The sequence below is a fragment of the Syzygium oleosum genome, unplaced genomic scaffold (genome assembly GCF_021117445.2).
Source record: "Syzygium oleosum isolate NSW1041296 unplaced genomic scaffold, Sole_v2.1 Sole_v2.05, whole genome shotgun sequence".
Lineage (NCBI taxonomy): Eukaryota > Viridiplantae > Streptophyta > Magnoliopsida > Myrtales > Myrtaceae > Syzygium > Syzygium oleosum.
The window spans coordinates 6,421,959-6,436,653 of record NW_026607489.1 but is presented as its reverse complement, the minus strand read 5'-3'; the positions used below and the strand labels follow the sequence as shown (position 1 = coordinate 6,436,653).

At 40.6% G+C, this 14,695-nt stretch overlaps 1 protein-coding gene across 3 annotated transcripts; it reads left to right on the top strand.

The window, feature by feature from the left end:
* The first annotated feature begins 5,177 nt into the window (after positions 1-5,177).
* On the top strand, positions 5,178-7,936 carry LOC115676513 (probable protein phosphatase 2C 10). Of its 3 annotated transcripts, XM_056311131.1 has the most exons (6): positions 5,178-5,322; positions 5,551-5,699; positions 6,725-6,964; positions 7,078-7,354; positions 7,446-7,600; positions 7,707-7,936. In XM_056311131.1, exons 2-6 carry the CDS (start codon positions 5,661-5,663, stop codon positions 7,845-7,847), a joined length of 852 nt encoding a protein of 283 aa, XP_056167106.1. In that variant the 5' UTR covers positions 5,178-5,322; positions 5,551-5,660; the 3' UTR covers positions 7,848-7,936. The 3 variants fall into 3 exon arrangements, with proteins under 3 accessions (XP_056167106.1, XP_056167107.1, XP_030455320.1); XM_056311132.1 differs by lacking the exon at positions 5,178-5,322 and having other exon boundaries at positions 5,352-5,699; positions 6,732-6,964; XM_030599460.2 differs by lacking the exon at positions 5,178-5,322 and having other exon boundaries at positions 5,352-5,699.
* The last annotated feature ends 6,759 nt before the right edge of the window (positions 7,937-14,695 follow it).

Genomic DNA, 14,695 nt, shown 5'->3' with positions numbered 1-14,695 from the left:
TCATCAGGTGAGTCAGACTTCGATTTGGCTCAATTATAGCATACAAGAATGGGGTACATGAGTGAGACAAATATAACAATGTTGAGTGAGAGAGGGTCGCTAAAGGACCAGAAAATAGAAAAGCTAGACTTACGTGAGCAATGCATCTTAGGGAAGCATTGCATCTTTGGGAAGTAGAATCGAATTAAATCTATCCAGTTATTCATTCGACCAAGGAACCGATTAAATATATTCATTGAGATGTCCAGGGCTCATCTCCGGTTCCTTCGAAAGGAGGTGCCCAATATATACTAACATTCATCGACGATTATTTAAGAAATATATAGTTATACTTTATGAAGCACAAATCTGATGTATTAGATCGATTCAAGAAGTTTAAGGAATTGATTGAGAATGAGTCAGATAAACAGATCAAGTGTCTGAAAATTGATAACGACATAGAGTTCTCTAATAAAGATTTACCGAGGTTCTGCTAGAAAGAAGGGATTGTGAAACATCGGAATGGCATTGCAGAACGTAAGAGCAGAACCTTACTTATGCGAGCTCAATTTATACTTTCACATATAGGACTGGACAAGGAATTTTGGGCTAAAGCAGTGAACTTGGCATGTTACTTGGTCAATCAATCTCCATCATCTGCTAACAATTAAAAGACCCATGAGGAAGTATGGTCGGAGAAACTTGTTGATTACTTTGAATTACGAGTATTCGGATATCCTATGTATACTCAAGCGAATGATGGTAAGCTTGAGCAGAGGGCTAAGAAGTGCATATTTGTGGGTTATGAACATGGAGTGTAGGCTACCGGTTGTGATGCACTTATCCCAAATCATCCGGTATTAGTAGAGATGTGATCATCGACGAGACTACTATACGTCGACAGAGGAGTCTTAAGACCTAATTAGTAGAGCAAACAGATCATGGTATTAGCAGCTAGGTGAAGCTTAAGGTGGAAACTCCGTAAACCTCAAAGGTGACAAAGGCCGAGACTGTAGATGACGTTGTCGTTTCTGAAGTCGATGATACATAACAACCAATAGAGCCGCAGCACACTATTGCAGTATGCAAACAGAGAAGACAAATTAAACCACATGTACGTTATAGTTATACAGATGTTGCCTATGCATTGACTATAGGTAACAAGGTGGAAATTGATGAACATTTATCTTACTGTAAGGTGATGACTAGTACTAAGTCGTCGCAATGGTTAGAGATTATAAGTGAAAAGATGAAATCACTCTATCAGAATCTAGTAGCTGGTCAAGATACCAAAGAGCCTGAAGATTGTCGGGTGCAAATAGGTTTTGCAAATAGGTAGTTTAAAAGTTAAGAGGAGTCTTATTCTGCAGCCTTTAGTATGGAAATAATCATATCTACCATTCCATATTTTAGGAAGTTACACTTTACATCATCCAATGACTCGATTAAATCATTAATTTTTCTTGTCAATAATGATTAATTTACTTATAGATTTAATAATTATCATTCAAGTCTCTCATAGCGAAACCACAATACAAATGTACATTTGATTGCTGATCTCATGTAATCAAACCATATTATTAGAAGATACTTGAGATTATTGCAAAATTCTTTTTTGATAAATTTTACTACTTTTGTATACAACCATAATGGCTATATTTATTTTGCAAGGATTGTGCAAGAAATTGATCAATATACATATAATAGGATCACGTTAATCTTTTTTTTCCGGACACTAGAGTGTAATTATATCTGTACTCCAAGGTGTAAAATGTGATTTCTCTAATCTAATAGTTCTACATTCCGCAAAGACAATTATTGTTGACACCTAAATTTTGGTGATCCAGTTAGGTATATATTGCATAGAAAAATTAGGGATCGATCCCGACACCTAGCAAAAATAATAATTGGATGGCATAGCATATAGTTTTTAGGAGCATTTATCATATAGCTTAATTACATTTTGCATATTAATTGGACTGCTGTTGGATGGATCCGGACTTATTGGTTCTGAACCCAATGGAATTAATTGGATCAAGCCCGTGTGAATTAAAGATTCGGCCCAACCTGTTATTCCCTAAAGAGGTCGAAATTGACACGTGCATTGCGAGTGTGATACGTCAGATTAGGGGATATTGAGATAATATCATCAAGAAACAATTGGAAAGCAGAGCGCTATCGGAGCAAGAATTAAGGAAAAAGGATTCACTCAAGCTGGTAGATATAAACTTGCGGATAAAGAGATTAAAGAAAGGAAATAAAGGATTGGTCAGAAAATATGGGTTCTTGAGAAATAACAAAAGAAGGAAAAGAATAAAAATATATATATTTCAATGCGTCCGCAATTGGAAGCCACATCACGTTCTTTCCTTGAGAGCCCTATGTTGTTTTACATATAAAAAGGAAGGCCACGCAATTCAGACACAGGGGCCACCGTTAACAGAGAGAGTGAAACACGTACGTGAGGTTAGAGAGAGAAGAGGTCTCGGCCAAACACCTTCTGGCCGAGACTCCTTCTTCGGCGCCACCCCTTGCCAGCTGACCCCCGCTCCTTCCACGACGGCAAGTTGTTCTGACATGCCCCTGCGTGCTTGACACTGACCTTGACGACGTTTCTGTTCACCGTCCAACGACGAAGCAGCCTTGCCGAGCCTTACTGACGAACAACCAGCCACCTCGGGCTCGAACATCGGCACCGGCGAATCAGCGCTCACGGTCACTTGCAACACCAAATATCACGGAGTTTTTCTTAAGTGGTGTTTGCAGGTTTTCCGGCAACGTTCCTTCATGGCAGTCCCATGCTACGCCTCCCATCTTGGCGCTACATCCTTGCAGCTACTCTGGTGCTTGATCGAACAATCCCAGTGGACTTCGGCCTGACGCAATTGAAGTCCCAGCCTTGTCAAAGCAGCCGCTTGTCAACTCCAGCAGCTTCCCAGACGTCATTCTTCCAATATCAGTAATACTCGGTGGAGATTCTGATCAACGACCTAACTCCTACAAGCTTCTCCGTCCAGCTGTCGCTGTTCTGCTCCTTTAGGTGTCCCTCAAGCAAAGCCACAGCACCAGAAAGCTTCACGCCAAGGCCGAGCATCGCCTAATCATCCCACCGTCCTCGCCGTCGAGTACCACTGTCAGCCAATTCCCGTGATTCGCGAGCACCACCGCAAATTGAGCCGGAAACCGCTACGAGCTGAGTCTGCGCCACCGTCGCCACTCGCAGTCGGCCGTCCCGTGATCCGCAAACCCAATCTGGCATCAAGCTTGAATTTGGAAGTTATCCGTAAATTAGGTAAGAAACTTTATCCGACATCGTTTCAAATATTTAAATTCCTAATTCGAGTGATTTTGTTGTCTTTGGTTGGTTAGTAGATATATTTGAATGATGCATGGCATATTCGCAAGATTCCAAAAAATACACTAATTTAGGAAATTCCTAACTTAACAACGTGTCGGGACGACTATCTGATCTCAACCATGAGATACGATACTCGTTGGCACGGAAAATCCTTATCATGTCCATAACTATTTGGATACGATAGTAGATTTTATTTTGTTCCCAAATTCAAACAAATAACCTTCCATCAATATCCATAACCACATGGATATGATTGCCGGTTTATATCGTTTCCCTAATTCAAAGATAATAAAACAAATCTTGCGGATCACGTGGATTGATTTTGATCGTGGTGGTGGTTATCTGTCTGTTTGATTTATTTCCTTTAAGAAAAAAATTCCAAAAAAAGATTAGTTAGGATTTGAATTGATCTTATTAGAAGATAATGATGCATGTTTAGGATAGGTTTAGAATAACTTTCTTTGAATAAGTCGATAGGATAAATTTTTAATTTAAATTAGGAATTAGAGTAATTTATTTCCTAGTTTAATTTAGATATTATCCTGATCTCGATGGTTCATTTTAGGGTAATTCTTGATTTCGAATTTTCATAAAAATACCAAAAAGAAGTCACTTTAGCATAGGTTAAATTACGTTTTTTTTTTAGAATAGATTGCATGTTAATTTAGGCATTTTTTTAATTCCGAATTTCATTGGAAAAAACACATCGTTTTCCGTCATTAGAATTAGGTCACGTCGTCGTATGTCATATAGTTCGCATCCTAGGTTGCATTAATCGCATGTCATATTTTGCACGTCATTGCATATAGGTTAGTTTGCATTTTAATAAAGCGCAAACCCTAAAGAACACTTCGAGTGCCTTGTTCTACTAGCAATGCAGATGCTTGCGTTGCTCTAAGGTACGTCATTCTCCTAATCTTGTAATTTATTTATTGCTTTCTTGGGTGTTAAATTGGTGGTTTGCGCACCTGCATGAACACCTCACATGTTAGTGATTAGGTAATAAAATGGATCCAAACTGCTTGCATAAATATTTTTGAAAAGAAAAGGTACCGAAAGGGCGTTAGACTAGATCTAGCGTAACCAAGTCCCTGAGCTTAGAATCTCTGGTTCGTAGGAATAAAATATATCTCCCTATGTTTTATTTAGGTTTCTAATCGACCTACCACAAATAGATTAGTGGCGACTCCAAGCATGAAAACTTTTGCATGTTAAAAACTTAAACCCTAAGTTGCGAATTGGTAGGGCTTGGGAGGGCCCGAGTTAAGCCGAGACTTAATAATCCATTAGCCTGATAAATTTTAGGTCGCGACAATTATTAGTTCCATTCCATTAGACTTATAAGTACTCTACATTGATTGCACATTTTTAATTTTCCGAGATTCAAATTATTCACCATCTACAAAGATCGCTATAATCAAATTAACACGGATGTTACATAAGAAGAGTTCAAAATCAAAATACAAAATGCATATTAATGGGATAGTGAACAGCATCAATTTCTTTTTTGACGTTATTATACTTTATTATCATGTACTTTAGGAGATTAGTAACAAAATCCGATGCATAACATGGGGAAAAGGGCTAGTTAATGCATAAAGAGTAGAGAAGCCAATAAAGGTGTATGCAACTACCATTACCCTGTTCAAGTGTTCATGATCATATTCGTAGCTATATAATCCCACTATACTTATCTTTCTTGGGTCTAGTGGAGGAAAAAGAAAGAATGTGTCATCATTATGGGAAGAAAGTGAAATTATCCCACAATTTGCAATCAAGACTTGTCCAACGAAAGATACAGACTGAAACAGTAGAAATCGGCCAAGTCAACGGCAACGGAGGGAAGCTGGCTTTGGGCTTTTCCTTTGATTCTTTTCTCCTTTTCTCTTTCCCGTCACGGTGAAGACTCTTCAAACCGCCATGAATTGTCAAGCTGAAAACAGAGCAGTTTTCATTACTTGCTCTGACTTTCTTTCTTTTCTATGGTATGATTAGTTTTTGTGTCCCGCTTTTCTTTGCATATTACTTTACAAAAGCTCTGACTTGTCCACCCTCTTTTCTCGTTCTCCTTTCATTATATTTCTCTCCATCGTTTCTTGTGCAAACTAAGGAAGAAGAACCACTGGGGATGGTTTTCCTGGTTGTGAGCAGAGGGGGTTGATTTCGATTCCGGGGTGGTTGTGTTTCTGCTTTTGATGATTTTTATCTTGCAGTTTCCTAATTCTGAGACGTGGATTTGAGGTGGATTACGGTTTGGAGGTTGTGCGGATGGTGAAAAGTCAGCTTAAGAAGTTGTAGTTGTTGCTTATTGGAGGCTTTTTTCATGGATAAGCTTTGCTGCTTCAATTCTGCTCATCCTCAGGTAACAGACATCAATCGATAATCTTTATTTCTAAATTATATTGGTTATCTCCCCAAATCCCAATTGTACTGGTGGAAACTAACACAAGAGGATACTAATTCAATTAGATCACCCTTAATTCCTATATGATGACATGGTGTTAAGTGCCTTTGATTTATCTGCTCCAGGGATTTTACTCGACTTGTGAATCGTATATCCATCTTAACATATTGTATACAAGAAGTTGCCTGCTTTAATTCCTCTTGCTGAAATCAACTAGATTTTGGGTTTTTCATTTGGGCAACAGCATCTCGAAGTGGTTAGTTGCAACCTACCATATGATACTCTTGGTAATTTGCATTTATGACCCAATTTTATAGGCAAGGCACATTTTGTTGTCTGTATTAATAAATTGTGCTTTGGCTCCTGTGTACTTACTTCCCAGACAGACATGTTGTCTGAACTACTCTCGACTCTCAACTTTCGAGTGCCTTGTACCGAAGCTGCTTGCTTCTGTTCTGTTCTTGTTGTCTCAAAATCTGTACGAGGCAACGTTCAATGGCAATGTCTTCCTTCAAACTCGCTATTTGGAGCACTTCCTGAAAGCTTAGTCTGCATTTCTATCTGTACTGATGATGAGCATGAATCAAGAACCTGTTTTGGAACATGTCCTCCAGTCCATCTTTGGATATGAAAAACTGGTCATGTTAATCTTGTCCAAGCAGTTAGAAATGCAGAAATCTTCATTTGCCTATCCACTTCGATGCTTTACTTGGTGGGACTGACATTGGTAGTCATCGGTGTGTTTATTCTTTTGCTTCAGGTTGATAAACTGTCAACCCAGTTGGTCTTCTCAAAGTAGTTTTCTTGCCATTTTCATCTTTATTTCAAGTTACACCTAGTTGTGTATGATGTGACTTAGGATTTTGAACCTGCTTTAGCTTGCTTTCTGTTTTAGGTTAGTTTTGTGCTAGCTTTTCAGGTCTTCACTCCTCAATGAGATGATTTTCTCTTTCTTAACTTTTGTTCATTATTTCAAACATTAGCATGTAGGAGGACAAGCATCATCTTTCTCCGGTAAGGGAAGAAACCATGATGGCATCGTCAAGTATGGTTTCAGCCTAGTTAAAGGGAGAGCTAATCATCCGATGGAGGATTATCATGTTGCTAAGTTTGTGAAGACTGAAGGCAATGAATTGGGATTGTTTGCTATTTATGATGGTCATCTGGGAGATAGTGTTCCTGCATACCTACAGAAACATTTGTTCTTGAATATACTGAAGGAGGTGTGATTTATACAAGGAAACGATTGAAAGTTCCGTGCTTCTGTTAACATTTAATCTCCAAGGGAGTTGTCCTTACATTCTTTCCGTTTTTTTTTTTGTGCTAATCAATGTAGGAAGAATTCTGGGTCGATCCGAATCGATCAATTTCAAAAGCTTATGAGACAACAGATCGAGCAATTCTCTCAAATAGTTCAGAGTTGGGTTACGGTGGATCAACTGCCGTGACAGCAATTCTGCTAAACAATCAAAAGCTGTGGGTTGCTAATGTTGGAGATTCAAGAGCAGTCCTCTCGAGAAAGGGTAAGGCGATACAGATGACAACGGATCATGAGCCTAGTACAGAGAGAGACAGCATTGAGAACCTAGGTGGCTTCGTCACCAGGATGCCAGGTTCTTTCTCCGAGCCATAACATTTGTAATCTCTAATGTAAGTGCAAAGATCCTTACTTGTACATTAATGACATTGCTATTATTAACACAGGCGACGTCCCAAGAGTAAATGGGCAGCTCGCAGTATCCCGTGCTTTTGGAGATAAGGGCCTCAAGTCTCATTTACGTTCCGACCCCGACATAAGAAACACTGAAATTGATGCACATACTGATGTATTAATCCTGGCAAGTGATGGTCTTTGGAAGGTAATGTATGTTTCTCTAGTATTGTTTATCAAATCCAGTTCCTGTAAACATAGGAATAGGAACACTCTCCTGACAAGCTATCTCCTTCTTCTTGGGATTGACTTAGGTGGTGAAAAATCAAGAGGCAGTCGATATTGCAAGATCAGCGAAAGACCCACAAAAGGCTGCTAAGCATTTGACTAACGAAGCCTTGAGAAGAAACAGCAAAGATGATATCTCTTGCATTGTTGTTAGATTTAGAGGATAGCGTTGTGTCTCTTTCTTGGAATTCTTGTTTTTGTATCATCACAATAAGGCTACTTAAACATATAGGGACAAGTAAAAGGTTTCCGATGTACATTGTGCTTTTTTTTGCCCTTTTCGCTTGTTATTATTTTGGTTGTACTTTATTTGATCTTAGTTTTGGATATGCTGTGCTGTAATGTTGTGCCCCCACGACCACTCGTTGTCAATATCCTCAATTGCGATGAATAATCTTTCATCTAATTTGCCGTTTGCCGCACGATCGAGAGTAACTAAAGTTTCGGATTTTCAGCTCCCATATCTCATTCTTATTCGCCTTGAGAGTTAGAAACTCCACGACTATCTCATTCATATGTGCAATGGCTTCACACTATGTACTGAGCTAAACACTTCTAATCTTACTCAACTAATTCTTCAGAATGCATTCATAAAGACTAGAAATGGGCAAAACCTTGCTTAAGCTCAGATCTTAGCCACGGAATCTGTGGCCTGATCCGAGACCAAGCAACTCATCAGCTCAGATTACCCAAATTCGCCATAGTATCTTACAAACAATCAACAACACCGACCATGTCTTAGCAATTTTGTTGCTTGTAACCACCTAATCCATATACCAAGCTCAATCTAGATCAACCAGATTGAGCTTAGTATACACTGCACTCATGAATAACGATTAGTCCTCCCCGTCATACGTCTATCACATCTCAACTGTGGCAAGGCAAGACGACGAAGCAAATCCTGCAATCTTGGCGAAGACCCATTTTGAGTTTTACGGAAAAAACAAACGTTTTTGTTTACTTAGTCACAATTGGATGAAGCAGAGAGAGAGATGGCAACTGATATGGGATGTGCTGCAGAAAGGGCAATCCAGAGAAGCAAGAGATCTTTGGCTAATCTGGACAAAACGAGAACCCCCCTCAACAGAGAACGTCACTGTGTGCCTCCAGAACAAAGCCTGCAAGCAATCGATCCTTGTCGGATCTCGCTTCTTGCAGCCGAAAGGAGAGGCAACTCCTCACTAACACACACCGAACATGACATCGTTCACACAGACAAACGCAACGCAGAGAGGGAGAGGCAAGACTTCTCAATCACGCACCACACGTAACATCATTCAGGCAAGCGAACGCGGAACAAACAGAGAGAGAGAGAGGTGTCGCAGAAGCAAACGTGCGCGGCTCTGGATCTGGAGTGGCAGAAAGGAGCTGATGTTTGCGGGGTATATATAGGGGACGGTGGAGCTGCAAACCCTAGCATGGTCGCAAGCGTGAGGCTGCGGGCTTGTTTTGAATATCCCTATAATTTTGGGCCCAATTCCAAAAAAAACCCCAAACTTTACACTTTGTCCCAATTATACCCTGAACTTTTTTTTGTTCCAAGAAAAACCTCAAACTTTGCTCTGAGTCCCAAATCTACCCTACCGTTATAACTCCGTCCAATTAACGTCAGAAAAAAAAAAAAAAAAAAAACAGAACAGCAGCTGCGGCGTGGCCAAGCCTTCGCCGGTGGCCGCCGCCACAGCCGCCGGGAAGGAGCGGCGGCCCTCGCCTGGGCCTTCCCGAAGGCCGGCGACCCTCGCCGGCCCCGGGCGAGTCGCCGGCGAGGGCCTGCAGCCCCCGATCTGGGGGAGGGCGCGACCCTCGCCCCAGATCGGGGGCTGCAGGCCCTCGCCGGCGACTCGCCCGGGGCCGGCGAGGGTCGCCGGCCTTCGGGAAGGCCCAGGCGAGGGCCGCCGACCCCAGGCGAGGCCTCGCCTGGGCCTCCCGAAGGCCGGCGACCCTCGCCGGCGAGGGACTGCAGCCCCCGATCTGGGGCGAGGGTCGCGCCCTCCCCCAGATCGGGGGCTGCAGGCCCTCGCCGGCGACTCGCCCGGGGCCGGCGAGGGTCGCCGGCCTTCGGGAAGGCCCAGGCGAGGGCCGCCGACCCCAGGCGAGGCCTCGCCTGGGCCTCCCGAAGGCCGACGACCCTCGCCGGCGAGGGACTGCAGCCCCGATCTGGGGCGAGGGTCGCGCCCTCCCCATATCGGGGCTTGCAGGCCCTCGCCGGCGACTCGCCCGGGGCCGGCGAGGGTCGCCGGCCTTCGGGAAGGCCCAGGCGAGGGCCGCCGACCCCAGGCGAGGCCTCGCCTGGGCCTTCCCGAAGGCCGGCGACCCTCGCCGGCCCCGGGCAAGGCCCGGCGAGGGCGTGCAACCCCCGATCTGGGGGAGGGCGCGACCCTCGCCCCAGATCGGGGGCTGCAGGCCCTCGCCGGCGACTCGCCCGGGGCCGGCGAGGGTCGCCGGCCTTCGGGAAGGCCCAGGCGAGGGCCGCCGCTCCTTCCCGGCGGCTGTGGCGGCGGCCACCGGCGAAGGCTTGGCCACGCCGCAGCTGCTGTTCTGTTTTTTTTTTTTTTTTTTTTTTTTTTTTTTTCTGACGTTAATTGGACAGAGTTATAACTAGGTAAGAGATTCGACTTAAAAAGTTTCGGCGCTTTTCTGAGACAAAAAAAAGTTCAGGGTATAATTGGGACAAAGTGTAAAGTTTGGGGTTTTTTTTGGAATTAGGCCTATAATTTTGTGGGGTTAATTCACATTTTGCCGACAAGATTTGGGCACTTGTCACAACTTTTGTCCTAAATTTTTCCACTTCTTTTCCGATGTGCCCCCGAAGTCTTGAAATCGGTTTCACAATCTCTAGTCATGTGCTCGTCGCATGACGAATCAGCTCCTTTTAAGGAGAGCAAATCTGTTCAACAATCAAAGTGAATTGCACTTTGTCCCCCAAGTTTTGGCACTCGTTGTGAGTGGTCCCCCGACTTTTATATTTTTGCAATTTCCACCCTAAAATCTCGGAATCGATTGCAATGTTCCCCTGCTTTAGACTTTGGCAAATTTTCATAAAAAGCCTACACTTTCAATAATTTCTCAAATCTACCAAACCGAATTTTGTATTTTGTTTCGATTATGGCCTCTTAATTTCATCCAAATCTTAGAAGTAATCAATTAAAATTTCTATACAATTTTGAGAAAAAATGACATTGAGGGCTTTCAATAGGGTAAGACATAAAAGCAAACTTACAAATGAAGAGAAATGTCATAACATTACAATACGATACGCCCACTTTGTTTTTTAGTACAAACTAACGTGTTTACTCCATGACTCCTTTTATTGCGCGAAAAATGAATGATTTAAAAAAAAAGTTTCATAAACATGATCGCTTGTATAGCTTAAAATAATTAGTCAATGAAACCTATTTTCATTAGTGATAACAATTTATGTCTAAATATTTTTATCAATAACGAAAATATTTTTCGTTCATTCATTTTTGTAAGCAATATAAGCAATTATTTTTAGGAAAATATTTTCCAAATCATTAATTTTCCACGAAACAAACACATGACGAAAGATCAGATTAGTCACATGACAAGCACATGACTAAATTATCATTAGTCCATGCTGGTAGAATGTTGCAACTAATTTCAAGACTTTAAGAGGGGACATTACAAAAATTTAATAGTCAGGAAGCGAAAGGGAAAAAAATGGACAGAACATGTTTTAAACACTAATTACATGAGCAGAACTAAGAATGCTCAGGAGGTGTCTTTTGACATGACAATTTAGTTTATCATAGAAACTCTAAGGCAGAGTCCGGATCATCCTTTTTAACAAAACTTGAAAATGACATAAATTCAACTAGAGAAACCTAAATATAAAAAACACGAGACATATGACTAACCTGAAACTAACACGAATTCAGGCTTCCCCCGCTCTTTTTTATGAAAAGAACCTTTTGTAACATTTGAGTAATCTAGTAATGACACGAAGTAACCCTACAAAAGAGTACGCGCACTTCGTATGAAGACAAATAGTGGGAAAAAAACAAAATTAGCAAATAGTCAAATAATTTGCAAAAATTATGACCCATTTTTAGTGTGATTTATTATATTGTAAAAGGAAAGGATAAGTATTCACTTTAAGAAATACTTGATAATTATTGTCTATTATTAGGTGGTCATCCCTAAATTTTTCTTTTGTTTAATTATGTCCTTAAATCAAACTGTTCTAGTTCATAATGGTCCTTTATTTTGGTAGGTAAGAAATACCATTTCATTCACATTGAAGAAACTGATAGACACACCAAGTACGCTTTGAGCATAACCAATTAAGAGGAAATGTATTTTGGGCTTGCGCCTTTACAATCCAATCCGCAACCTTATTCTGGGTATGCGCACAGTGCGCCAACCGATGGCCCTTTACTTTGATAAACAAGTGGTTACATTCTCTTATAAGTGAGTGAACGTCCCAAGATATTTCAATTGCACCTAGAAGCAATTCAGACTAAATATAATTTATCTTACTCAAACTCAACTCTTTCAACTTTTCATAAAGTACTTCATTTCAATGCTTCAAGCAGAGCTAGGGTTACGGCATGGAGGGGTAGCTCTGACCTTCACCGAGCTCGTGAATCCATGTATCAGCTTCCCGGAGGAGTCTTGACACACCCAGGTACTGGTGCCAGCAGCTTCTTTCTCCTCCGACTGGTCCTCTCATTAACAAAAAAATGTACGAAAATGCTAAATTTCGTGTTTTTCTCTTGTAATTTTCTTATTAGCAGGCATTATTGTGACCATCCAAATCATCATTTTCCTTTATATTCCTTAATATAAAAAAATAACATCAATAGAAAAATATAGTTTAATGACTCAATTTAATAATAAAAAAAAAGAAGGCTTAGACATTATAATGACGATGAAAGAAAATTTTGTGATTAGCGGCACTAATAGGGGCATGTATGGTCATTTAAGATTCTGAGTATTAAGGTTAAAGAATTTCTTCATGTTCATGAGGGAATTCAATAAACACTTTTCTGAAACCCCATGTATATATATATATATATATATATATATATATATATATATATATATATATATATTGTCGTCTGGTAATCCTTCCGCTTCTGGTCCTAATCCTTCACATACCTCATTTTCGCTTTCCGTTTTAAAGTTTCACAAATTACTCTGAAGTTGTAACATTTCACCGTTAAGAGAAGCCAGATAATCTCTCTTTGAATGGATGACATGTTAAATGCTGTCCTCTTATGTATGGTGGAATAATCAAGGTTAAAATACACCCAACAGTCCAAAATTGAGTGAATCCCCATATGAACTGCAGCAATTTCGTATCAGTAAATCTTGAAGAGTGTTTCTACGATATTATCGACCGACTCCATGATGGATCTAGTCTAGTCGAGAATATATCAATATACGAGAAGCGTAAAACATCGTCTTTCTGACGAAAACATATCGAAATTGTCGTCCTACCGCCATGGACTCTAGAGCTTAAATTCTCCCAGGATCTGGAGAACCCTTCAAATTCAAGCACATCCCACTTCTCGTTGATAAATAGGGAAAATACCTCATTCTGAATCGACAGAGGAAATCCAGAAATTTCAAGAGACGACGTGCAGTCATCATCTACTGTATCTAACATAATGTTGAACATGGTAGTGTGTTGAAGTAAGATGTAGTTCACATGATATGGTTAGTGCCCTCTTCTCACAAAATTGTAAAGGAAACAAAAAAGGGCTAGTGGCTGAAGAGAGGGGATTAATACATATTTTCAGCACTGAGTTCTCAGCAGTATCATGACAATGGCTGGAAGAGAAATTGATGCATTAATGAAACTATCAGATAACAAAATAGCTCATCTTAATACTCAAATTTTCCAGCATTGTAGTGATTTTGAAATGTGAACGAGCTCACGAGGCAAGCCTGGTGAACAATAAGAGCACTGGTTTGGTCCTGAAGACCGATGGCGATAGCCTCAGTAAGGATCACTGTGAGTCATACAGTGTAAGCGGGCTAAATATATTCATGCTCAAGTTAAAAGATCCAAATACTAGTAATGAACACTTGTCAACTCAATAAAGTAAACAAGACGAGACTTTTTAAGTTTTTATGGCCAAAGATCTCATGAACAATATATCTCTAAATAGCCTTTCAATTTTTCTTTTCTCCATTTTATGCTAAGTAGCAAACAAGTTTTTATCAGCAGATAAAGATGAGGGAATACTTGGTACCTCTAGAGGCAATTACTGCTTCCCAGAAGATGTAAGAATTGGGTCTATGCAGGAGTTGAACTGAATAGATTCGAACTAAAACTTCCGATTTGTTACTTTAGCCAGTTCGAGTTCTGCTCGGGCCATTCTCGTTGTTGGGTTATTGGTCAGTTCACATTTTCTTGGTCATCAAAATTGATCATCCCACCAAGCCTCTACTGGTACTCGGTTGATCGAAACAAAATGGTATAGGTCAGCTGGGAAAACCGCCATTGGTTAGGGATTTCCATCTATCTTATCATAAACATTGAATTTCAAATCTCGACAAGCCAATCCTTTCTTCCTACACGGAGCTGATAGAAATTATCTCTTGTTTCGCTTTGTCTACTCACTACCGACTCCTTATCAACATCGTCTATTTTATGAATATATGATCCATTTTAAGGTAAAAGTAGCTACAAAATAGACATTGTTTGTACTTTTGGATCATTTGGAAAGTGAAATCATGTACTTGGTACTTTGTTAATTGGAATCCATGTACTAGCCATATCAGGGGGAAAAAGCTTTCCTTTGAAGGTTAATATAAATGTGGAAATAAATTGCATTGAGATGAGCTACTGATGCTGTGAATTGACAATCACTAACAAGATCCAATTACATTAAACTGTATGCTTTCAGTTGCATGGAAATGACCTCCTGATCAAACAACATATCCACAAAATACCATGTTGTTAAGAAGATCAGGCAAACTGTTTTGAGTTAATTTGAAATAAATGAGGTCTTGTAATTTTAATTGGCGGAATATGTCTGAACGT